We start from the raw sequence: 25923 nt of genomic DNA on the forward strand, positions 1-25923 counted from the left end.
CTGTTTGACTTACTAGATATATTGGATGTATGTTGCGTTCTGTTAATATAACATCTGGACTGGTTGTGCTTTTGTTTGAACCAAGTGTGAAGATTTGAGATACAATGATACCAACCATTGTTACAAGACGATAGCTCATACTATCACAAAAAATAAAGTGAATATAGTTGTTGGACAGCACAAACTGTAAACTAACAGTATGTATTTTTTTTCTTTCAGAGTACTCAAGGAACAAATTTGGTAGCAGATTTTTCTGCAATTAAAGAACTTGACACGTTAAACAATGAAATAGTAGACCTGCAGAGGTAGGTAAAGAAGGAACAGTCGTAGTTGCCTTAGATTCAGTTGTGCTACTTACTGGCTTTGTAGTTTTGTTTGCATTTGTTGTTTTGTGTTTTCTTTTTAAAACCAATTGAATGCATAAGAGAAACCCAGGTGGCAATAGTCTGCTTTGCTAAAAATAAATGGTTAGCATGTCTGTAATGCTGTTTTAACACTTCTTGTTCACTCAGATGAGTGTATTTAATAACAGCAAGACTGTGAAAGGTCTGTCCATGGAGCCTTCTGGGTATTTTTCCTATCCTGAGATGGAAATAGATTGTTTCCCATCCTGAGATAGAAATGTTCTTTCTTGCTCAGCTTTACTGGCAGATGAGAACGGATCTTTAGGATGCTGGAATCATGATATGAATTGATATTAGTTGTCTTTGCTTTGTAGAGAGAATTCTGAGGACTCTTTTCTAGTGGCAGTAAGAAAGTGAAATGGGAAAGATCAAGTATGTCGGGTAGAGAGTTGGAAGGTGACAGTTTGTATATGGGCCTCTGCTAGGGATTTGATGGTGTTAAAGATGGACATGGTTCTCTTCCATTCAATAAAATCAACTGATGCACTGAAAAGAATTGTTTTACTTTGAGGTCTGCAGACCCTTGGGTTCCAGTAATTATTTCTAATCTAATTAACACAATGACTTCAAGTGACTACAAAAATCAAATTTGTATATATTGTATATATATATGTATAGTCTCCAGACTTAGCAGATATTTTTCTTTGGTTTTGGGTGGCTTTTTTTGGTTTTGGTACTATCATGAATCTACCGAAAATTCTATTAAGAACAGTTAATTCTACTATTTTGTAAGTGAGGGTGCTTTGTGTTGATGGAATCTGCCTGTCGTCTTCATGTCACTTGCAGGAATGATTTAATTTGGCAGTGTGTCAAAGCACAGCCTGTTTCCTAAATACATAAATGTTTTTTCACTTCAGCTGCTTGTTCTCCCTATTACTCCCACTGCCTCCTCACTTCTCCCTGCTATGCCTTCCTCGGCTGTTCTTTAGGTTATATTAATTCCAGTTTTGGATTTTGACATTTATTAACATGAAATGTGATTTACAATCATGTATATTTGCTGTTGGCATCTTAGAGGGAAGTAAATTGTCCACCAGCATGAATTTGTAGATGAAGTTGGTTTTCAGTAGGTGAACTTGCAGCCTAACATGCAAGCTGTTCTGTTTATGTCTTGTTTTCTTTTATTACTGTGAGGTGCAAAGGATACATTGCCTTTGGAAAGTTATTGCTTCCATTTCTTCAGTGGCAAATGTACTTGGGCAATTATTTAAGACATGTTTGAATGATATTAGATTGTTGAAGATATGGTGGGGGCAACTGTGTATTAGTTCTGTTTAGAGAGTAGAAATTTACTTTGATATGATTTTTGATGTTCAGAACAGAACTGGATTAATGATCAGAGGCTTAGGCCTATTTCATCAAGCTGAGGTATCATAGAGGGTCGTATGGCTTCATTGAGAACAACTATCAAACTCTCAATGTTATAAAGCACATTGTCGCTCATGTAAAATTTTTTCATCTTTATTTTTTTTAAGGAAAGTTGAGGGGTTTTATTACTTGAAAATCCTTTAGCCACTGTAGAAGAGTTATTTTCTGTAGCAGAGGAACTGTTACCTTCCTGTACCTTTCCTCAGCACAGGTGGCTGAGGCAACAGATTAACCTTTGGTAAACACAGGAAAATTTTTGATCTTTGGCAAATCCACATTTCTGTTACAACTGGTGACATTTTCAGTTCATTGGTAGTTATCATATCAAAATGGAATTTAAACCTAAGTTAGTTTTGTTCATTATTAAACAAGGCATATTGTTCAGCTGTTGGACTCAATATGCAATAATTCTAAACCGTGATTCCATTGAGGAGTATCCATGAGAGCTGCATTTCTGAGACCCAGTAATAGAAATTGAATCTATTTTTGAAATGCACTCCATTTATAAAAGCAGCAGAGGAAATGCCCAAAAGAATGACAATGTGTGGAAAACATAGCATTTTGAAAGACTGAGCAAAAAACACAGAGGTGGTACATTTGCAGCTCAACAGTTTGTGTGGGAAAGATATCTGGTACCCAAAAGCTTTTTAATTTAATACAATAATTCAGGATGGTGGAGGCTGAGGATCAGATGAAGAATAAAATACAGAGCACTTATTAGTGAAGATAATTCCTCTCTGGTAGGGGGATGATTTGCCTAGGGACGTTGAATCTGCATGAGATGTGGAATGTGCATCATTTTGAGCCTGTCAGCACTGCTGCCTACAAGTTCTGTTTCAGATGCACTATATTTTTAGAAAGCTATGTGGAGCTTTTTTTGATCAGCATTGTGGGAGGGTAGACCAGATGTTCTTAATATTCCTTTTTGTGCCATAAAACCTTTTTCTTCCCCAACAAACCCTGCTTTGCTTTCGTGCACTCAGAGCTATCTACGGCCCACAAATTCGTGGGATTTCTTTGCGCTTTGACAATATGACGTTCCTCTCTAAGCGTGATAAATAGTTGAGCTTAACTTAGGATACCTCAAAAAAGGTGCCATCCTTCACTTATGTTGGACAGGAACAGTTATACCGATTGAATATAAATCAGGTTAAAAGGACCATAAAGCTGGTAAGTTGGTCTCTTAAAAGCAGACACTGTCCCACACGAAATCCTTGTCTCTAAGTTAGAGAGACATCAATTTGATGGGTGGACCACTTGGTGGATAAAGAACTGGCTGGATGGCCGCACACAAAGAGTTGTGGTCAATGGCTCCATGTCCGGCTGGAGACCGGTAACGAGTGGTGTCCCTCAGGGATCGGTGTTGGGACCGGTCTTGTTCAACATCTTTGTCGGTGACATGGACAGTGGGATTGAGTGCACTCTCAGCAAGTTTGCCGATGACACCAAGCTGTGTGGTTCAGTTGATACGCCGGAGGGAAGGGATGCCATCTAGAGGGACCTCGACACACTTGTGAGGTGGGCTGATGCCAACTTCATGAAGTTTAACCATGCCAAGTGCAAGGTCCTACACCTGGGTCGGAGCAATCCCAGGCACGGCTACAGGTTGGGCAGAGAAGAGATTCAGAGCAGCCCTGCAGAGAAGGACTTGGGGGTGTTGGTCAATGAGAAAATGAACAGGAGCCGGCTTCAGTGTGTGCTCGCAGCCCAGAAAGCCAACTGTATCCTGGGCTGCATCAGGAGGAGCGTGACCAGCAGGTCAAAGGAGGTGATCCTGCCCCTCTACTCTGCTCTCGTGAGACCTCACTTGGAGCATTGTGTGCAGTTCTGGTGTCCTCAACATAAAAAGGACATGGAACTGTTGGAACAAGTGCAGAGGAGGGCCACGAGGATGATCAGGGGACTGGAGCACCTCCCGTATGGAGACAGGCTGAGAAAGTTGGGGCTGTTCAGCCTGGAGAAGAGAAGGCTGCGTGGAGACCTCATAGCAGCCTTCCAGTATCTGAAGGGGGCCTACAAGGATGCTGGTGATGGACTCTTCATCAGGGACTGTAGTGACAGGACAAGGGGTAATGGGTTAAAATTTAAACAGGGGAAGTTTAGATTGGATCTAAGGAAGAAATTCTTTACTGAGAGGGTGGTGAGGCACTGGAATGGGTTGCCCAGGGAAGCTGTGGATGCTCCACCCCTGGTGGTGTTCAGGGTCAGGCTGGACAGAGCCTTGGGTGCCATGGTTTAGTGTGAGGTGTCCCTGCCCATGGCAGGGGGGTTGGAACTGGATGATCTCAAGGTCCTTTCCAACCCAAACCATTCTATGATTCTGTGAAACAGCAAAACATTCCCAGAAAACCAGGGCAGCCTCTCTCTGCCCTGCACTGGCATCAAGTCTTAGTTTCAAAGTTCAGAGATCTACAGCTTCTTAGTAAAGAAATGTTAAGAGTTTTAACATGGGCTAGATTACTTCTTCTAACCTCTGTCTTGGAAGTAACTGAGCCGTTGCAGCTGAAGAGGTTGGGGAACAAAGGAGAGAAGAAACAAGGCAAACCCTCGGCATTTTTTCTAGCATTGCCAAACTGAAGTGCTGCTGCACTAGGAATTGCCAAAATTACAAATGTTTGTGGAAATAAGGAATGTTGGGCAACTGTGAGTGTAGATAATGCTACCAGCCCTGTGCGTAGGCATCTGTCACTTATGTAAAATGGAACTATGATTTTTTTGCTTTTGTAGCTAAAGTGGTTCTAAGTGGTCATCGAAAAGCCTGGCCAGGGTTGTTTCATGATAGGAACTGCCGTTGTCAGGTATAACGAGTATCTGCAATGAGCTGGCTCCCATTTATAAAGTACTCCATTCACAAATTAATATAAAGCTTATGGATTTACTAAGATTATGTGATTGTAAATCATGAAGTATCTGCACTGGAGAAACCATCTCTTAATTAAGGGCTTTTTTTAAGTCATTGCTTTTAGTTTCTTTGATGAGAGGTTCTCCTGACCTGACTGCCGTTAAAATGCATAGGGAAATAGTATTGCTTTCATAAATTCACTTGAATTGCTTACAAGTGTCCTTTATTGGCAAGACTCAGTTCTTTGTTGGGTTGGGTTTTGGTTTGGTTTGGGGTTTTTTCCCAAGTACTGATGTGGTAAGGGCCTTTATGATCCAGGAAATCTGTCATATCCAGTAAATCAATTTTGTTACTTGTTTTTGGTTCTTTCAGTTGCTGAGCATTTCTACAGGGGCATACCAGATAGTTTGTAAAAGAAATGGAGGCATTCAGAAGAATTAGTGAATTAAGTAGGTCTGTGTTGTCTTTTCTTTCTGAAACAAAGAGGCATTACTTGAGGGGGAGGAGGGGATGTGTGATGTGTAGGCTATATACACTCAGCTTGTTTTCCTTTGCCTGAGACTGCTGCCTAAGCTTTTCTTGTTCTGCCTGACAATACTTCTTTCACTTGATTTTTTCCAATTCCCTGTTTGTGTTGTGGTTTGGCCAGTGTAAGCTGCCTGTGTGTGGGCATTGTATCCTGTCACTTGCTTAGCATAGTCCAGATTGCAAGGTTTAGGTGCCTAGCTTCTATTGGAAAAAAAGGGAAGTGTTCTTCCTTCGTCTCTGACAGTCTCTTAGGCGTATCCATGACAGTAATGTGGAAAGGCTGTATATTAAAGCATATGTATCTGCTTGCCGTTGTGCTTCCTGTCTTCATTCCCAGTCAGGCAGAATAACAAGTATTTGTTTACCTAGTCAATTATTCTCTTTTATCTTCAATGAGGAATAATATGCCTGAATGTTTGCTGTGTTTGGTGGGTGTCTGAGGGCTTCAGCCTGACTTGTAGTTAGATGTGTGGAATTAATTGCTTTGCTGAGTTTGAGACCCTTTGTTCAAGGAAAGTTAAGGAAGGCAGAATCAACAGAGCTTGTTTCAACCTTGTGTTGCAGTGCTTTAAATATCTAAGAGCAACTATGCTACAAATACTAAGTTATTGAGCTAGAGGAGTGTGCTATAGCTTTGGTGTAAATGGCAAAGATTTGCGTAGAATTTCAATGATACTTTTTCTGATGAGTAGAAAATGAGAAATTTTATGAATCTTGAAGGTTCACACTTAACAGAATATCTAACCTGGTTCTTCAGAGTTCCTCTTTCCACATCTTCTCTTCTTTCCATTTAAACCTTCCCTTTGGGCACAATTAGCAAGTTGTTCTTCAGTCAGATACTGAGATAAATAATAGCAGGATATAGCTTATTGTAATTATTTCTCAGAGCAAATGTTCGTTTAAGATCTGTGACATTTGGGGGGGTTATTTGTATCTTTCACTGTACGTGCTTTAGCAGTAAACAGGAGTTCCTCAGCTTGAGTGAAGAGAACATAGAGTAAACCTGCCTTACTTTGGAGACAGAAATGCTTTCTTTTGTGTTAGAAAAGAGTAAACAATAAGATTAATAGTTTTAGATTAATTACCCGCCTGCTGTATGAAGTTACTTTAATTTCAGTATGTACTAGTGATGTAATTTGGTAGCTTTTCACTATGGTGTTTCATTTAGAAATGTTAGTTTTATCATTGTTCAAATTCCAACTTCTAATGTGTGTGCTAATCTGTTAACAAAATTGTTATGAAGGTAAATATCTGTATACAAAAGATAGTGTTAAAACTGTGAAGCTTAATGAGTCCATATACTATCTAGAGATAAACATGATCTTTTTTAAAACAGTAACACTTTCTGAATGTATTTCTGAGCTATTGTTATGTCTGACTGCCAGGGATTTATTGATGTCATAAATAGTCACTTTTCAACTTGAATAAATGTCTGTAGAGACAGACTTGATATGACACAGCAAATAACTACATGTGGAGTTTCTGAGCAGGGAGTGATTACAGCGAGCTAACCTTTCTTCTTCTGACTGAGATTAGCAACAACTACATCTACAGTCGAATAGGCAAAGTTCATTTATCAGCTAGATTGATCTGCTGGAAGTGTTTTCTAGCTGCTGTTAGCATAGGAATTACTGCGTTTGCAGGGGTTAACAGATGGAATCTGATGCAATCCCTCCCACTTTTCCCAGCAGTTTTCATTAGACAAGTGCTCCATAGCAACAGTGAGATCACTGGAGACAGTATTTCATTGATTTCTCCCTCCCGCCCCCTTCCATTTTTGAGCCATTCTTATCACTGAAGTGCAGTTGGGGAAAAAGACGGGGTTTTTATGCAGAACACTTATGTGGGCTTCTGTCTTGTAAATAATCTGGAAAGCAGAAATCCCTTACATCTTTTGTGTTTAATGTTTCACTATGTATTTAAAGAGAGATACAGGCTTAGGGGGCTGGATAACTGTACCTGCTGTAGCTGATGTTCTGAAGTATTCTTGCATTGTTTGCTGGTCTTCTAGGGAAAAGAATAATGTAGAGCAAGACCTGAAGGAGAAAGAAGATTCCATCAAGCAGAGGACAAGTGAGGTCCAGGTAAATAAGACACACAATTATTGTTCGGACGCTTGATACTGCACCATGGGGTGCTTTAATAGCAGTGAGATTACAGAGTCAGTGAAAAGAACTAAAATTGGTGGCTAAGAAAAAGCAGATACTTTGAGGTGTATTTTCTATATGCATGTGGGTTGGTGTTGGTGTGTATATTTATATAAATGTGTGAGCTCTGAGGATATGTCGCCTGCATGGAGTCTCAAATGAAAAATATTAGAAAAGAATAGACTTCTTCTGTGTTTTCCCTTATTTTGTTTTTAGCAAGGCTTTCTAATGTATAATTAAAGCTAAAGAAGACTCTGTAGCACTGCAAATTAATAAATTGAAGTGGCTGAATTAAAAGGGTTTGTATACGAGGCTGCTTCTTAAGAGTCGCAGTAATTACCAGCTTGGGTGGAACATTGACTCAAGTTAATTTTGCCTAATATGAGTGAATTAAAAAAAATAATCTGTTTGATTTTTATTTACCAGGCTGACATGGAATTTCCAGATTATTGGGAAATGTAAATTTTACAAGTGGTTCACAAGGACTAAAAATCATCCAGTCAGCATCAGTGTTCAGGGTGTTAAGAGTCTAGCCAAGCTCTGAATTAAATGCTGCAAAGCAATATTTCAGTTAGCTTTTAAGCTGTAGAAGCAGTTGGAGCTGCTGCTTAAGATAAAAACTTCCATGTGATACCTGACCACTGACATTTATTTCTACATTTATTTTATGAATCTTTATTTTAAATATTGGATTAAGAGCAAATTATGCCAGATTTCTGCATTTTACTTTGTGTTGGGGCAGAAAAAGAGCCGATGTGTTACAACAGTTGTGTATTTTGTGCTTGATTGTTTAATATCCTTAAAGCTTAGCTGATAATTAATAGTCTGACCTTTCAGAAGATAATCAGATGCTGGCCTGTTAGTCACGATGGCAGCCAGATAGAGCAGCTGCAGGAATGCATGCAGAAGTTGCCCATGTCTGTGGTTCTGTCCATGCTTGCAGTGGTCACTGCCCCCACTCCCACTCTGCAGATTGCCTTTTCACAGTTAAAAATTCCTATGGGTATTCCTGGTTTTGTACCCAGGATGTTTTTTGTTAGTGTGTTATGGAATCTGTGTGCGTGTTCATGCGAAGGTTGAGTTCTGTGATGCCTTTGCACAAAAGGTGCAAAGCCTAAATAAAACCCTTGCCTGTAATGTTATGATATGATTGTCATCTGCATGTGTTTAGTATTTTGAAGTCAGTAGCATTACAGGATCAATTAAAGCATCGTATCTAGAGCAGTAATGTTGGAAGCGACTGTCTCAGGTCTTTAACCTCTTTGTGATCACACAAGCTCTTTGTCCCTTGTTAAATATAGAGTTACAGAGTTCTGTCAGTCTGCAGAGAAGGAACAGTCTATTACTGGCTTCTCAGAAAAAATGGGAAACCATTGGGATCAAACAGGAAATGGCTGCAGCATTTATTTAAGCTGGTGGCCCTTTATCTCTGGTCCCTTTCTTGCTCCTGAACGTGGGAGGACCTGCATGTTTCAGGAAACTTTCTGGAGCTTCAAAGAACAGTGGTGACAGACTAAGAATATCTTTACATCTTGCTGCTTTTCGTCTGGGTTTATTCTACTGGTGACATTTCTAAAGATGGTGTACAAAACCAGTGCGTTCTCATCTGCCACCTTGGATCAAGCCAGTTTTGTGGCATCACGCTCCATGGTTCTGATATCAGAATTACTTCCGTGGACACAAATTATAATCTCAAATATAGTCGGGGTCTGTGATGTGTTGAACTGATTTTTATGGGAGGAGGGAAAGAATGGCCGGGGTTTTTTTTCTCTATAAAGTAACTTCTGTACTATGTGAATAGCTATTAAAAAACCAAGATAGAAAGAGTTAGAATGAACCATCGATGGGTTTTAATGTGCTTGTTAAAATATCAGCTCTTTACTAGCAAAGAATAGGAGTGTTTTTACTTAAAGAATTATGGGCAGAATAAGAAAGATCAAGAAACTTCTAAGGCACAATTTCCTTATTCTGTGATTGGATTAGCCTTTTCTCATAAATACGAGAGTAATAAACTCAGATATTAAATGTTCCTCTTGGCAGTAGCGAACTTTGTTTTACAGCATTGGTGTGTCACTAAAACATTAGGTTTTGACCACATACCAAGTGACATCAGAAAATGCCTTTACCTGGCTGTCCCCTTGCACTCTCATCACCAGCCCTCTCTTCTAGACACAGATAATGGACTACAGTGGTTTTCAGCAGCTGGACACTGCCTCAAGCAGTGGGGCTTTGGACACATCCACAAGACTCTTGTCTTCTATCTAGCACTTCACATGTATGGGCATGGTTTGTCAGTCTACCTGCTAAGACTCTGAAATAAGTGGTAATTTTCCTGGCTTTCCCAACAGTTACATGTTCCCTGGGATCTTATTGACGTGAAGTCAATAAAAGGGGACACTGAAATTTTGTAAAGGAATTTTTAGAACAAATGCATGTAACTCCTGAAAAAAACATAATAGATGTTCATGTCATTGGGGAGTGAAAAGTGTAACTGCATACAAGACTGCTTCAGGGGAGAAAAGTGAAAGATATCTTGGGATTGTGGCCCCCTAAGCAGTCCAGAATGTTTCTGGCCTTCTCTTCCAGCCTTTTGATCTCCTTGTTGGCCTAAGTTTTCTTAAATAGATTTATGCTCTGAGTATCCCACTCAACACTGGGTTTTCTCTGTTCTTTCTTAGTTGCAGGGCACCCAAGCCATTAGGAAGTCAGTGAAGTTTAACTTTTCCGTGCTATTGCAGGCTTCATAGTTCTTAATGAATCATTTGGTGAAGTACACACCAGAAAGCTATTAAATCTCTCGTCTATCTATGGAAATACACACCTCTAGACTTCCCTTGTCCTACAGTACATTAACATGGAGAGTCATAGTGATTGTAAATCTAATACAAGGATGTAAAAACACTGGCTTGTACCACCTCAAATATGTTAATGGTTTTCATATAGAATCTCACTGAGTGCTTGAACATTGAGGTGTTGCTTCTCTGCTGAAGGTGTTCTTTGAAATTCAAGTTTAATTGGAGCCTGGTTTACCTCGTGAAGGATGCATGAAGATGTATCCCAGTGTTCAGGGTACATGAAGATGTATCCGAGTATTATCCCCAGTTCTGTGTACTGTATCTACTCCAGCCTTTAATTTTGGAATGGTTATGTGAACATGCTTGGGTTTTAGTTTTGGTTGGGTTTTTTTCCTTCTTTTCTCTTCTGGAAGCCATCAGACTTAGGTCTCCTCAATGCTCCTCTACTCCTGTGCTTAGTTCCGACATGGGGATTCAAGGAACAATAGCAAGAGTGGAGGTGATCTATGTTTAGCTTGCGTGGATGTGAATTCTTGCTTCCTTTTAGAGAAAGGAGACTGAAATCTCTTCAAGCTGTTATTTTTTTCCCTGTTGCTTGCGTTGGGTATCAGCTGATGCTTGCTTTTCAAAGCAGTGTGAAAAATGAGCGGATCAAGAGTGTCCCAATTACCCAAGTCAGTAGCTGCTATAAGTGCTTTTTGCGTGTGTGCTGGCTTGTCTTTCATAGATTTAAAGCACCCAGTGATTCACCTAGTCTAACTGCTATACATCAGTCATATACCCTTTACTGAAGTTCAAATATGATTTGGGGGCTTGTGTGGGTTTTTTAGGGGGTTGTGTTTTGCTTGGGTTTTTTCTGTAAAAGCATCTACGGTGTTTCTTTAGGTAGTTTTCCAGTTGTCTCGAGGTTACTTATTCCCCTAGCATCTGACTGCTGCACCATATGCCTTTCTATTTCTGTCTGGCTTCTTTGTCCTGATTTTCTGGAGGTGTTGGCACATATGGATGATCTCCCTCACCAAAAATACCCCCAAACAGAACATCCCTAAAAAAGGATGTCAGGATCTTAGCCTAGAGCAGCACATGAATATATGCTCTAATCAGAAATTCACGTCTGCTTGTTTTCTTATCCTCCTCAATCTTTTCTCTATTCATTTTTTTACTGTTGTTCATGATTCTTCCTTCAATTACCATATTTTCTTGAAAAGGCTGCAATCTTCTCTTTTCATCTAATACTTTTCCTTTTGTATTAATCCTTTGTGATCTGCCTGTATTATCGCTTCCTCTTGACTTTAACAGTTCTTTCTTCTTCCTAATTTCTTTTCTTGACACTTTATCAATGTCATCTGTGCAGTTTGTTGAAGTATAACCATTCTTGTTGCTCAGGAATGAGCTAGTTATCATATGGTGCTACTTAATGTACTGAGAACACAAGACATACTGCTGTTTCATAAATTAAAAGATGCCATATTGCTGTGTATGGAATGTGCACTTTTCATCAGTACCGTTACATGGAAAATATAGTTTTGGTTGTTTTTCACAAAATGAAATGCAAGGATGCTCTAGAAGGGAGTGCGTTTGAGCTGTTAATGCACCAGTTTGGTCATTTAGCATGTTGCTAAAACAAGTTCCTGTTTTCAGCCATGTGCTTTTGAAGGGAGAAGGAGCATAATAAAGACTTTCTATTACTATAGAACTCAGTAAAACATATTGCTAAAGTATAGAGACAGACAATGAAGTGGCCTGAATAAAGACAACTTCTAAATTCAAAATGAAACCTTAACCTCCGTGTGAGTAAAAGAGTTAATCTCTGTGTTGATGCAGAATCTTCAATATTTCAGTGAGATTCTTTCTTATAAAGAAAAGAAAAAGCAGTTTATTTGTATGTCTCAGAATTAGAATTTGAGGATACTTGTTTATCTGACATGTTATGAGTGCTGGCTTCTGAAAGATAATTTGTTGATCCTTTGAAATCCAAGTTAGTAATGCAGTCTATAATGAGGGATTTAGTGGTTAGGAGAGAGGGAGCATGCAAAGCTAATCTGTTTCATTACAGGATCTACAAGATGAAGTAAAGCGGGAGAGCAGTAACCTGCAAAAGCTGCAAGCTCAGAAACAGGAAGCACAGGAAATCCTTAATGATCTTGATGAGCAGAAGGCCAAGTTAGAAGAACAACTTAATGATATCAGGCAGAAATGTGCAGAGGAAGCCCATTTGGTAAGGTCTAGTGCCTAAGACCCTTGAAAGAATAAGTGCCTCATTATGAAGAATTCAGCCTTGCAGCATAACAGTTGTTGGGGTGGGGGAGGAAACTTTAACAAATAAACAGCCTGAGTGTCAAGATTTTGTGACCAATAGGGAGTAGGAAATAGTCACTCCAGTGACCTCCTAATTTAGTATCAGTATGTGAACAAACATCCTGAGGTATACTTGCACATAAATAAGGTTAAGTGCAAGAAATAGTGCGAAATTAGAATGCAATATAAGTGTAATAAGAAGCACTAATTAATGCGACTGATTTCTTAGCAGTTAAATCTTATGATTATGTAGAGGTTTTTGCTAATATAAAGCTATAGTGTTTCTTAAGGGTCTAAAATCGTAGAATCATGGAATGGTTTGTGTTGGAAAGGACCTTAAGGCTGTTCCAACCCCCTGCCACAGGCAGGGACACCTTCCACTAGACCAGGTTGCTCCAAGCCCCGTCCAGCATGGCCTTGAACACTGCCACAGCTTCTTTGGGCAACCTGTGCCAGTGCCTCACCACTTTCACAGGAAAGAACTTCTTAATATCTAATCTAAATCTACCCACTTCTAGTTTAAAGCCACTGCAGTCAGGAAAACAGCTAGAATATTATAATCTTATTGAGGCCAATTGGGAATTAACCTCTCATTCAGATATGATCTATAATCTCTGCACTAGCTAGGAGTGTTTTACTTTTTCTGGTGATAAATGTTGGTATTTGGATATATTTGGAAGTGTTGTGATTATTTTTTTTTATAATTTGGCTTTGAAATATTGTTCATGTTGCAGATTGCCATGCTGAAGGCTGAAATAACAAGCCAAGAATCAAAGATTTCAGCATATGAAGATGAACTGACCAAAGCTCAAGAGGAGCTGAGTCGCCTGCAGCAAGAAACTGCAGAGCTTGAGCATTGCATTGAGTCTGGAAAAGCACAGCTGGGACCTCTTCAGCAACATCTGCAGGATTCACAACAGGAAATTAATTCAGTAAGGCACTGTGAAAGACCCCCCAAAAAAGCTTTTTTTAGCTGACAACCTTTAGTGTGGTTTTTCTTAAGGGGAAGGAGTTGTTCTCTTTTTTCTCTTCACCATTTGCTCATGTTTTCAGTTGCTTACACATGTTCTGTGCTTGTTAGGATTCTTGGAGGCTGGCTCAAGAATACCTCATGATTTTTTGTCCAAGTTTTGTTAATAAAAGGGATTAATTTATTGTACTTCATAAATAATTTGTCTAAATGTAATGAATGAAAAATGGATAATGCATGTGTGAATTCTCTATGTCCAGTAATTTAAGCTTTCTTCTTCTGCCATGGCTCTTACTATTCTTTAATGGTTGTGAAATCAGTATAAAATTACTAATAACATTTACTTAGTGCATTGTTGAAGTGGGAAAATAAGGTGAATGTAAGAATAAATTTGATTGAGATTAGATACTGAGAAGCAGAGATATGTCTGCTCTGTTTTTAAGCACTGTGCTTTGAAGTGTCTGCTTTTATGCTAAAGGAACACTTAGCATCTCTCTGCTATAAGTGATTTATTACTTCAGGGATGTGCAAGCTAGCACAGCCTTTCCTCATTATTCTTCACCTCCTCTGACTTGCCATCTAATATATTAGCCACACTCACATCATTCTCAAGTTAAAAACAAAATGAAGAGCCTTCCTATTAACTTTGAACCCAAGAAATGGCTGGCTTTTGGGTTGGTTGTTTCACACAATTAGAGAAATTTCATGTCTCTTAACCTGTTAACACTTTCATTTTTTTTCTTCTTAAGACTTACAGTGTTCATACAAAACACTTTCTTCTGCTGAAAAGCCTTATAACATGTTCGTAACTTTGAAGGTTGGCTTTGAGGTTTAGAAACTGATAAGAAAACAAATGGGTTTTCCATTGTTTCCTTACAGGTAGGGGGAAGATTGTGCTATTTCAATATTAATATGCTAGCAAGTGGTACTTTCAATGAACAGATTTGAGGCTGATAATATAAGTGGTTATGCTTGACTGTACTACAGACTTTTTTCATAGGTTTTATATTAGTACTCCTGATTTTGTTGCTCTTGAACAATGCTTTGGTGCTTTAGGCAAGATAAGCTAATGCTTGGTCTGAGGTCTGTATTTGAAAGACATCTGGTGTTGTCTTTGCCACCTGACTTGTGACGTGCAAGTCAACGAAACCTCTGTTATGTGACTGACCTAGCAGAAGTCAGTGGGATTTAGCTGAATATCTGAACTATGTTCATTGTAGAATCATAGAATAGTTAGGGTTGGAAAGGACCTTCAGCTCATCTAGTTCCAACCCCCCTGCCATTGGCAGGGATGCCTCACCGTAGACTAGGTCGCCGAAGGCTCTGTCCAACCTTCTGTATAATCTAGTAAATCCAGTAATTCCTTCATAACTGGCAAGTTGATTGTAAATGCTTGCTGTGAGGCACTGCATTCAGCATATTGCTGAAATAATAATGTGAATATAACTGTCTCCTTAGGAAGACAGACTGTGGATTTTGTAGACTTCAAAAGTCATGAGAGAGAAGATGAATTTGTAATTGTCCTTTTTGGAAGATGAGTATTGCAATAAAGCAGCATCTGTAATTTAGAGTTTAAGGCTAATGCGTAATTTAAATGAAAAGAACCCCATCCCCCAAGAAGCCCAACAAACTAAATGAATAAAATCCTGAAAGCTTTGCAACTCTTCTCATGAGATTGAGTAGGAAAAAAGCATCAAGCCTTGATGTTGCCAGTGATGCAGTCTGCTTCCTTGGCAGGAGAAAGTTCTCAGGTCTGTCCTTCAACCACATTGCACCTCCTCCAAATCAGATTTGTGCTCGTCTCCCAAATGTCAGCCTTTGAAATAACACGGTTTTGGTTATATTTGCTTTTGAAAATAAGAATTTCAGACATACATCTTCCATCTTATATTTAAGAGGGCATGGTCATATACTGGATTCTGTGTCCTGTCATACTGACACTTTTATTTCTGTTTACAGGTGCAGACAAAACTTCTTGAGCTGAAAGAATTGGAAAATAACCAGTTTAGTTGGCACTCTCAACCACATACTACACTTGTTAATGGAACTGTGGATCATTCTAGTCTTAGCAACAGCAGCAGTGAAACTGCTAACCTTAATGAGAATGCTGAAGGGGAAAGTATAGCAGAAGATGAACAAACAAACTGTGTGTCTCCAGTGAGTAGTGTTTTGCCTGCTTGATCATCATGGAAGGCAGCTGTGAAGTTGGAATAAGTTAAGAATGTATCAAGATTGTGTTGTTAAACACTTGCACAAGTGAAATTTCAGAGTGTTATTCTGAGGGACTGTGCTTCCACAATCTGAAAGTTGATAAGCAAGGAAGGAGGCAATTTTAGCATGGCTGGGATATGGCAATTGAAAATTGTCTGTATTTGTTTCCAAAGCAAAATATCATAAATTGAATAGTAGAATTCACATTGAAGGAGAGCAGCTGTCTCCAGCTGGAGCAACAAGAGTGGAATAAGGAATGGTACAGAAAATCTAAAGATGTCTTGCTTTAACTGTTCCACTTTATGTCCCAGTAGATTCTTGATATAGTTTTTTAACTTTCTCAGGGTTTACAGAATACTTCAGTATGTTCTATAATAAGTATGAACCTCTTGAAGTATCCTTCAGTATGTTCTTTTAGCTATTTAATACTTTATATTGTGTAGTCTTCTATTTACTTATTTATAGTGAATTGCTTTTATCTTTATATAGACAAGGAATAGTCCTGAAACAACAGCCTCTGTTGTAGAAGAAGAGAAAGAGACCCCAGCTGCAACTGTTACCAAAAAAGTGAGTTTGTTCAAATCTGGGGGAGGAAGAGGCAAATTAAATCCTGGTTAAACTGTTTCAGCCTGGCTTTGTGTCACTTGTGTCATGGTCACAGGACAACAGCGAAATCAAGTTGTTACTCCTTATTGTTTTTATTTAGAGCATGATGTCATAAAAACATTTAATCTCTTATAAGAAGTTGTAGTTGAAAAATATTTTGGATCTCCATTGATGAATTATGTAGAATTCTAGCACTCTTTCAGCTGTCTAGCTGATAGAAATCCCAAGCTTTAAAAAAACTACTAAATGATAACACAGGACGACATAGGTGTTTTCCATCCTGCGTGTGTTAATGTAATACCTTTCTCTACTTGTTTTGCATTGCCCAGGAAGACCCATTTGATGCTGAATCTCATTCATTGCCTGATATAGTTTCTGAAACCAGCTTAGAGTTCTTCCAGTCTGATCCTTTTGTTGGCAGTAAGTAAACTTTTCTCTCTAAGTACTGATTTACAGAAACAGGTCTTGTATGAACACATCTCAGACTACTCTTCACCTTGGAAATGCTCTATATACAACTAATTTGAACATGTTTGAGTGACACGAGTGTGGAGCCAATAGCATTATGAAAATAGAAATTATAGAGATGAGAGGTCCAGAGTATTTCTCCTTCCTCCAGCTGGACCTTCTAAGTAGCTGTGACAATTGCAGATTTCCCTCGTTGCTCTTCCTGAGCACTTCTCTTACACCCCACCCACCCTTTGGTTGCATTTTGGTCTGAAAGGTGTGGGCATAGTTGTGATACATGCGGTGTCACTAATCTAATTTGCAGCACAGATCCACCGCCAGGTCAGCTGAGGGTTCAGTGAACTGTGGCATGGGGAGGGTGTGGGTGGTCGAGAATGAATGGCTGTGCTCTACTTATGGTGAGTTTGGCACTCACAGGAAGGTAATGTGGAACTGTACCATCTGTTCGTCTTGTGGAAGTGCTATGCTTTATTTTAAGAACTTTGCCACTTCGAAAGCTGCTGCTCTGCTTTTATGTTTCTTTTATTTTGGAAGAAATGATCTGTCTATATGGAGCCACTTGGAGAAGGGGAGTTAATTCAGATTAACTGCTGAAGTGGATGTTTTCAGCCACATTAATATGATTTTACGTGCTTTCAGAATCAGTGTGGTCTGACCAATTTAGCTGGTATTGCTTCGAAAGGAAAATAAGCTAAATTTGTTTCTCATTGCTTGGCTTCTGAAAGAATGTCAATGCAGATTTAATACTTTCAATTAATAAATGAAACTAATTGAAAACAGCTTGACTGGTTTCTGTGTAGATATTGCTTGATTTTTTTCATATTGAAGTGGTTCTACTTAGAGCACATGACAAAGCCTTTCTTTCAGAGGAGAAAGACGTGTTAGCAGCCAACCTTTTGGGCTTTGTGTGCTCTGTATGTTCAGGGGTAGATGCCTACAGCTAGGAGACAGTATACCTATTTCTTTCAGATGTAGATGAGGGGTTAAAACTAATACAATTGGGACCATGCATCTGGTACAGAAATGAGTGCTTAGGAGCTACCATTGTGGTGCCTGTGAGGATTAAAAGGAACTGAGACTAAACTCCTATCTGTGGCTAGCCTGGATTACTGTGGTGGTAGACACCGCACAATGTGGGTGTTTATGGACAATAGCCAACAAAAATGCATCTTTGAGATGGCTGCTTTTATGTGTTTCATGATGGTAATGAGCTATGTCTAATTAATTTCACCTAATGCTAGTTCTTGTGGTTCCGTTGAAAATAGTGCAAGTATTCCTCTGAGTGAGAGCTGTTTAAATTCTAAATGTAGAAGTGAGTTTGTATCCAGAAGACTCCATCTGAGTACATGTACCTTTGGTTTTTTAACAGGTGATCCCTTCAAAGATGACCCTTTTGGGAAAATTGGTAAGTAACTTTGTACCCTCTAATGCATTTGTTTTTCTAAATGGTTCCTACTAGAAGAGTGTGTGAGGAAAAGTATTACCACTTTCAGCACACAAAAGGTGGAAATGACCCAAAAAGTCACCATAGGATAGATAAATATATGGTGGTAGCAGGTGGCCACTTGTGTTAAAGCTTTTCAGAGAAGCCCATTGCCAGTGAACTTCTCTCTTGTTGGAAGTATTTTTAGTTGGGATTTAAGCATGTGAAGGTGGTGAACAGAACCCCCAAACTTGTTGCCTTCTTTGTATTCAAACAAGTAGGATTGTGCTCTTTCAAAGGCTCTTAATTCACCAATTTTCTTTAGACCTAAGTACTGAAAAAGGTGGGAAGTCTCTATTTAGACTAGCTGTAGAATCAATGTCATTGCATTTTTTGCTTGGTCCTGATAAAGTTATAGCTAACAAAAAAGTAAAATGGCCAGTAGGAAGCCCATGGAAAAATAGTGTTGAGCACCAAGTGCCAAATAAGAAACATCAATTCTGTCTGGTGAAGAGTGGAGGTCAGTTACGGGAAACATTAGATTTTGTAAAATGCTTCATATTAGGGGGTTTGGTTAAAGAAACTGTATGCTCAGATAGATGGGTCTAGAACCAAAGCACTGGCACCATCCAAAGTTTCTATGATGTGCAGAAAATGTTGGCTTGTCTAATTCTGAATCACAGAATACAAATGATTCGCAGGTGAATTTCATACTTGGTCTTAAATGCAGCATGGCCGCATTGCAGTATGCAAAAAAAAGCAATATAATGTTTAGTTTTTAAGATATCAAGCTAGGTAAAGCTGGCTGAAATGCTAATGAGATGTGTATTTTTAGATCCCTTTGGTGGTGATCCCTTCAAAGGCTCAGATCCTTTTGCAAGTGACTGTTTTTTCAAACAGTCCTCCACGGATCCATTTGCAACTGCTGGCACTGATCCATTTAGCACTGCAGACAACAGTAATATCACAGTAAGTTTGGCAGCATATATATTCTCTCTATAATTTGGACAAAATAACCTTTTTCGTACATTTAGACATGCCTTGAAAAGCTGGTATTTGGAAATCATATAGGTAAATGGTTACCTCTTACCCCATGGCTCCGTTTTTTCCTTTTTTGTTTCCTATTTCCTAGAAAATAGCCACAGATTAAATAGAAATAAAAACCAAAGAAAACCCCATTTTTAAGATGTTTCAGTGTGGAGCTTCATTGTTACACAGGGGCAGACATTTAAGAATAACAAACTAAGCTCTATTGGTAGCTGCTGGAACTTAGAAACATTGAAAGAAACCCAAGATTAATCTCACCAAGTTATGTTGAGACACTTCTGCCTCCATAGCTTATAGGATCAATAAGGATATTCTGTATCTTATTTGAAAGATGGTATGCAGTTTCTCCTCTGAAGAGCCAAACTGCTGTTCTGTAGTTGTATGTTGCTTGGGTTTGGTTTATTCTTTTCAGTAAGAGTCATTGAAGCCCTCTCATAATGTGGAGATTCTTACTGAATGTATCCCTTTACCTCTTTCAGGAGTACTTCGGTGTAACTTTTAGCAGTTCACATTATAACTGAGCAGTTATTGATTAGTCTTGTGCCTATTAAAAGGTAGAGTTGGGTATGAAACATTCTCTGATGTTGGATAGAACTTGATGAAGATGAGGTAATATTTAGGGCTGATAGGCAAACAATCTAAGAAGCTGAAACTCTTCTCATGTTGTAAGTTTGTCTCCATCCTTTTGCCATCTTCTTTCCTCCTCAGTGCTGCTTCTGTTCATGCCTCACTTCCTATTTTTTGTGTGTATAAAATATGCATATACATATATAAGAATTAAAGATAGGTGTGGATTAGTGGCTGTAGAGTGTGTCTGAGGCAAACCTGAAACAGTCAAGAGAGTGAGACATCACTGCACCTAACGGTGGTGGTGTCCTTCCATGTGGTGTGCATGTTATGCTGCTCTCAGGGTCATATTGCACACCACAGCCTACGCCTCCAACCTTCAGTCTTCCAACTCTACCATCTTCAATGCATAGCTATCCTTTTTGAAGTCTTGGTATTCTAATATAACCAATTCTTGACCATATTACAGTTTGATAATAAGAGCTTTACCACAGCTTTGTGGTGGTGTTACCATAAAAGTCAGTTGGAGTTTAAAATTTAAGCCTACAGTGTTGCTATCTTACGGATACATCTTCATGAAATGGCTCTGGTTGCAGAAATCCAAGACTAAAAATAGTAGCAGATACTCTCAGATTTTGTGTTAGTGGTGACGAAGTATGTTGCACATATTGTACCCTTTTTTCTGTTCTCTGAGTGTGTTAATCACTGTTTTGAGGAGGAGTTTCTGTTAACAGACTTGTTTACTGATGCTGGTAAAAGCTATTTCCAAAATATTTTATCTTAAAGCCTCTAAACTAAACCAAATCGTGGTCCTGCTCTTAGAATAAGGAGTCTTTTAAGCTGAAAAACAAATTTCCCTCAAGGATGTTTTTATTTTAGACAGAGATATCAAAGAAGAATGACCCTTTTGCTCCTGGTGGAACAACTGTTACAACATCGAATGATCCAGGTAAAAATAGAATATACACATCAAACTACTCTGAGTTTTATTTGCCTTTTTTATTATTCTTACTTTTGTTTCTAGTCTTTTAACTGAATTTGCGATGGAGCATTTTAGACATTTCCTGTGTTTTCTGGATTTTCCTATAAAGTATGAAATAAGGTGCAAGTTTACAGGAGGATATTTTTATAAACCAAAACCGGCCCATTATCTGTAGTGTATATCCACAGGAATGTTCCTCTGCCTTACCTAAAACTGGTTAAAGATCCTAATCTAAGTGTTTGGACTATTTGAATGGTTTGTACTGCTTCCCCTACTGCTTCCCATTAGGGGTTTTTTGGTAGAGATTCTATGTTACTTTGTAAATAACATACAAGATATCTCCTCTTGGAGTAGAAAGCTGTGGGATAGAGTAACTTCTTCATCAAGAATTTTTACTGCTAAAGCTTGCTCCTGTTGTTTTGCTATGGCCTTTTCACATCTGAGGGCTAAAGATGTGTTAGGGAAGACTCTAAGCTCCTGTTTTCCCAAGTTGCACTGACAAGTGGTAATCCAAAACATGAATCCATGTGTGATTTCATATTGTAAGCCTGTGTAATTTTAGGGAAAAAGTGCTATTTTCTAGAGATGCAGAAGCGAGTATTGGTAAAGACAGTGCAATTCTTACTTTACAGTAGAATAGCAGGTTTTAGATGTTCAGGCACGTAAGAATGAAGGGGTACTGTTGAATTAGATTGAGATTATGTGAGATTAAGATATTTTATTCCACAGTGGGCTTTTCATATTTATATATATATATGTCTGTGTTTGTGTATTTATGGGTGTATGCACACAAAAATACCTCTGTAGACATGTAGCTCAGCAGAACATCCAGTAGAATGGTTATTTAATACTTTCAGTGGTAAATTCCACTTTTTTTAATGTAGGAAACCAGGATTTTTTTTAATTACTCTCTGTTTAGAAGAATTATTATTCTTAATTGTTAGTTGAAGTTTATGAGCTTTTGTAAAAGCTACTTAAAGTGCCCACCTCAAAATATTTCACTTGAATTAGTCTATGCTGCAAAATATGCAATGGTTACTTGTTTGTTGAGGCACTTTTTCCAGTCTCTTTGATGGTTAACTTTTAATCTCATTCTGTTTTCTTGATTTGCGTGTATTTAGCTACAGACCCCTTTGCCTCTCTGTTTGGAAATGACTCCTTTGGAAGTGGCTTTGCTGACTTCAGCACTCTGTCAAAGGTAATACGAAGCTACTGCTACTCATTCTCCACAGTGACAAGACACTGTTTACCCTCTCTGCTAACAGTTTCATTACAGTTTTGCCACCACTAAAAATTTATAATGGTTGACTTACTTGAAAAAGAGGCCTTTACAGTAAATTGTCCACTGCAAAGAATGCAGTGTAATCTTTGTGGGTTTATAAGTATTTTCACTGTATTTGCAGTGGCATAATTTATTAATTCACTGAGTTTAACAGCACAAATACTTTTGCATGTTTGACTGCACTCAACTTTATATTGCTGTACACACAAAACATTCCTGATTTTTCTTGATTTTTGCAATATCCTGGAGCGTGTGGATGATATGTGTAAAACCAAACAAAAGTCTTTTCTTTCTGCCTTAGTCCAAACTTTCAGTTCTAAATAAATACTGCATTATTGACAAGAAGGGGAAAGTATAGAGGAATTGCACTGACAATGTGTGTTGCTGTTTTCTTTGTTAAAGGCCAACAACGAGGATCCCTTTAGCTCTTCCACATCAGGTTCTGTCAACAGTGTGACCATAACTAAAAACTTATTTGATGAACCACCAGCTAAAAGTGAGGATGTTCCTCCTGCTCTGCCCCCTAAAACCGGAACTCCCACAAAGCCCTGTCCACCACCCCCTGGTAAGAGCCAATGCTGAGATGTTGTTAGCAATTAGCGGCTTCAATATTGGAGTGGGACAGTATGAGGGAATGGTGAAGTGCCTGACTGAGACTGAATAAGCAGGATGTGAAATGAGTCTGTTCCTCATCTTTGATGTTTTCCTTGGAGTTAAATGTTGCAAGGTGTTTGAGATCAGTGTGAGAAAGGATTTAGAAAGCAGGAAAAAATCGGGTTGTTACAAGGATCTGCAAGAACGTAGTATGGCTGCAAATTAAATGGTTACTGATGTGATACATTGTGAATCTTGCATTAAATTGTGCATAAAGTGAGAATTTGGTGCGTTTTCTTCCATTGCAAATCTCTGGGTTTAATGCAAAATGAATTAAACTTGGTTAAATGACTGCCTCAGGTTTTTAGATTAACTTCTTCCAGGTTGCTGTGCCAGAGGCCTGTGGGTAGTCAGCCTAGCCAGTGTAATGGTAATACATGCAAGTTTCCTATGCTATTTTCTCTTCAGTGCTAGCTAAGTCCTCTGGTATTCTCCATGGCAAGGGCAGTTTTACAAGTGTATGTAGGTATAGGACAAAGGCGGAATGGCTTTAAACTGAAAAGAGGGGAGATTCAGATTAGGCATAAAGAGGTTTTTTACTGTGAAGGTGGTGAGGCACTGGCACAGGTTGCCCAGAGAAGCTGTGGCTGCCCCATCCCAATCTGGCAGTGTTCAAGGCCAGGTTGGCTGGGGCTTGGAGCAACTTGGTCTAGTGGAAGGTGTCTCTGCTTTCCAGATAGGGCCATGATTATCAAAGATAACACCACCTTCTTGTGGTTGCAACAAGCCCATGTTACAATAGACTTCTCATTCTCAATTTTTTTACATAGACTCGAAAATATATCACTAATATTTCTGAAGTTTCTGTCCTTAGTTTCACTTTCTTTAAAAACTCTGCTGCATCACTTTTTCACTATTACACTATGGATTAATCTGAAAGTGTTTTGGAAAACTGTAGAATGAAACTTAAACATGTATTCATCATTTTCCTCAAAAGAAGGGGAACACAGTAAATGTAGGTGTATTAATACTAAAATTTAAACTCAGCTGTTTAATGTTGATGTGACATTTGGTTCATGCTTGCACATTGCAAGTAATTAGTTTCATTGTAAATAGCATTAAAACAGCTGATAGGAACAATGATAATTTGAATGCTTGATAGTGTTTCCTCTTAATGGTGGTCCTTATCTAAAACAAAAAAGGATTAGTGATTTCACTGTATGGGAGTGGCTATGATGTGGTGCACAGATCTGCTTTTAGAATGCAGGCTTCTGGTTGGTGAAACAGCAGCATCCTTATCAGTAGGTGACTAGTAAAAAGTAGCCTGGTTTGTTTTTCACATATTAAAAAATGGTGCTGTGGTTATCTTCATAACCATTCCCAATAGATCATTTTCTTAAGAGAAATAATAAATGGGATACTTAAGTGTATTTGGTTTTAATGACTCCCTTGATCTGATCCAAAACAAGGGAATGCTTTTTCAAATAAATGCCCCCAAATCTTTCTTTTAATTCTTCACACTGCTGGCAAACATGCAGAAGGGCTGTCTGCTTGCCTCTGAAAGCCACTGCTTTTCTAGACTGATAAGCACCCCCATTACATGATTTTTAGGGCAGATTGGAGATTGTGTATTTCATGCTTATTCCTTGCATAAGCATGGCATTACATGGGAATATAATGGGAAGTGGGAAGTCTTACAATTATTAATCCTTCCCACGTAGAAATAAAATTTCCTGGATGTCATTTGAAGGTGCTCTCTCCCACATTAGTCAGGAAATAGTCACTCATTGTTTGCCAGTAGATCATCATCAATGAGAGAGAGCCGTCATGGCAAGCTTACCTCAGAAGTGTCTAAATCATATATTTCCAAGAGGGTATTTTCTAATTCATTGACAAATTAGAATCTCTTTTGGTCTGTGAAAGAGTTTTTAGGCTGATTTACAGAATAATAAGTGCTCTCTTTCAATTCTGAAGTTTTAAGCTAAAATGACAACAGAAGCAAGTTTTAAAATGCAGCCATTGTAAGTGTTGAGCCACTTGCAGAACCTACTAGTTGAATTCAAGAAGCTGCAATGAAACCCTTTCTGTAAGCAGTAACATACGGAGAGAATGGTGGGATGGAATTCAGCTCACCTGTTCTAGAAAGTGTTTGGGTTAATGTCCTCAAAGGTGTTGAAAGCTGACTGGAATTAAGCTAAAAAAAAACCAGAACAAGACAAGTGGGGGCTTGTGCCTGATTGTGGTATGTCTGCAGCTACCAAGGTGAGGATTAACAGAATAGTTAAACCTGTGATTGCTTGTTATCATACTCCTTCATTTTGTTAGTTTAAAAACTCCAGGAATTCCTGGTGTTAGCATAGTGAGAGGACCTGGTGTTTTGCCTGGTCTCTGAAAAAAACTGTGCTAGCTTGTTCCAAGCAAATAATAAAAGAGCCTTGCTGGAATGATCATGGACAGTTGAGAAGCAGAAGACAAAGCTAATGTGTTGATAGAGTAGGGGCTCAAAACTGTTAGAAATACTGTTCTCAAAATAGTTAATTAGTACATAAGTTGGGGCTGTTCAGCCTGGAGAAGAGAAGGCTGTGTGGACACTTCATAGCAGCCTTCCAGTATCTGAAGGGGGCCTACAAGAATGCTGAGGAGGGACTCTTCATCAGGGACTGCAGCGATAGGACAAGGGATAATGGGTTCAAACTGAAACAGGGGAAGTTCAGGTTAGATAGAAGGAAGAAGTTCTTTACTGTGAGGGTGGTGAGGCACTGGAATGGGTTGCCCAAAGAAGTTGTGAATGCTCCATCCCTGGTAGTGTTCAGGGTCGGGTTGGACAGAGCCTTGGGCAACATGGTCTGCTGTGAGGCATCCCTGCCCGTGGTCCATCTTAAAGTCCTTTCCAACCCTAACTATTCTATAACTGTGTTCTTGAATCATTAACGTATATGTGCTCCTTTTTATCTGATCACCCTTTAAGAAACTATGGACTGTAGCCTCATTTTTTAAATTGGCAATCCCTCCTCTGAAGTCACTGCAACTCCACTCGTTTACTGCAGGAGGCTGCATTCCAAGTAGCTTTTGAATTTGTTCTTATTTTTTTACTATTTTTAGCATGTTATTACCTGCTATCTTAAATTCATTTTAAATTCATTTTAATCTAAGGGAAAAGACCTATCAATCAAATAGACTCTTCAGATTCCTTTAAACCGAGCGATCCATTTCAGCCTTTCCCCACCCCAGACATTCCCAAAGAACAAGAAGCAGATCTATTCAGTGATCCATTTGCTCCCACCAGCGTCAGTAAAGAGGCTGACCCCAACAATTTTGCAAACTTCAGTACTGTGAGTAAACCCTTTTTACATTTGTTTCAGTATAATGACAGCTTTGAATTGTTCATACT

The 25923-nt window shown here is 38.8% G+C and overlaps 1 protein-coding gene across 3 annotated transcripts in view; it reads left to right on the forward strand.

The window, feature by feature from the left end:
* The window catches only part of EPS15 (epidermal growth factor receptor pathway substrate 15), a 52019-nt gene that overhangs the window by 22367 nt on the left and 3729 nt on the right, over nucleotides 1-25923 (forward strand). For 2 of the 3 annotated variants that reach the window (XM_080624264.1, XM_080624266.1), the window contains 13 exons: nucleotides 220-305; nucleotides 7154-7226; nucleotides 12141-12302; nucleotides 13117-13314; nucleotides 15312-15509; nucleotides 16053-16130; nucleotides 16499-16589; nucleotides 18007-18042; nucleotides 18896-19029; nucleotides 20554-20623; nucleotides 21778-21854; nucleotides 22341-22503; nucleotides 25686-25864. In XM_080624264.1, coding sequence (XP_080480390.1) covers nucleotides 220-305; nucleotides 7154-7226; nucleotides 12141-12302; nucleotides 13117-13314; nucleotides 15312-15509; nucleotides 16053-16130; nucleotides 16499-16589; nucleotides 18007-18042; nucleotides 18896-19029; nucleotides 20554-20623; nucleotides 21778-21854; nucleotides 22341-22503; nucleotides 25686-25864 — 1545 coding nt within the window. The remainder of the gene's footprint in view (nucleotides 1-219; nucleotides 306-7153; nucleotides 7227-12140; nucleotides 12303-13116; nucleotides 13315-15311; nucleotides 15510-16052; nucleotides 16131-16498; nucleotides 16590-18006; nucleotides 18043-18895; nucleotides 19030-20553; nucleotides 20624-21777; nucleotides 21855-22340; nucleotides 22504-25685; nucleotides 25865-25923) is intronic. The other variant, XM_080624265.1, reaches the window with a different exon arrangement.

Source organism: Psittacula echo (assembly GCF_963264785.1).
Source record: "Psittacula echo genome assembly, chromosome: 7".
Classification (NCBI taxonomy): domain Eukaryota; kingdom Metazoa; phylum Chordata; class Aves; order Psittaciformes; family Psittacidae; genus Psittacula; species Psittacula echo.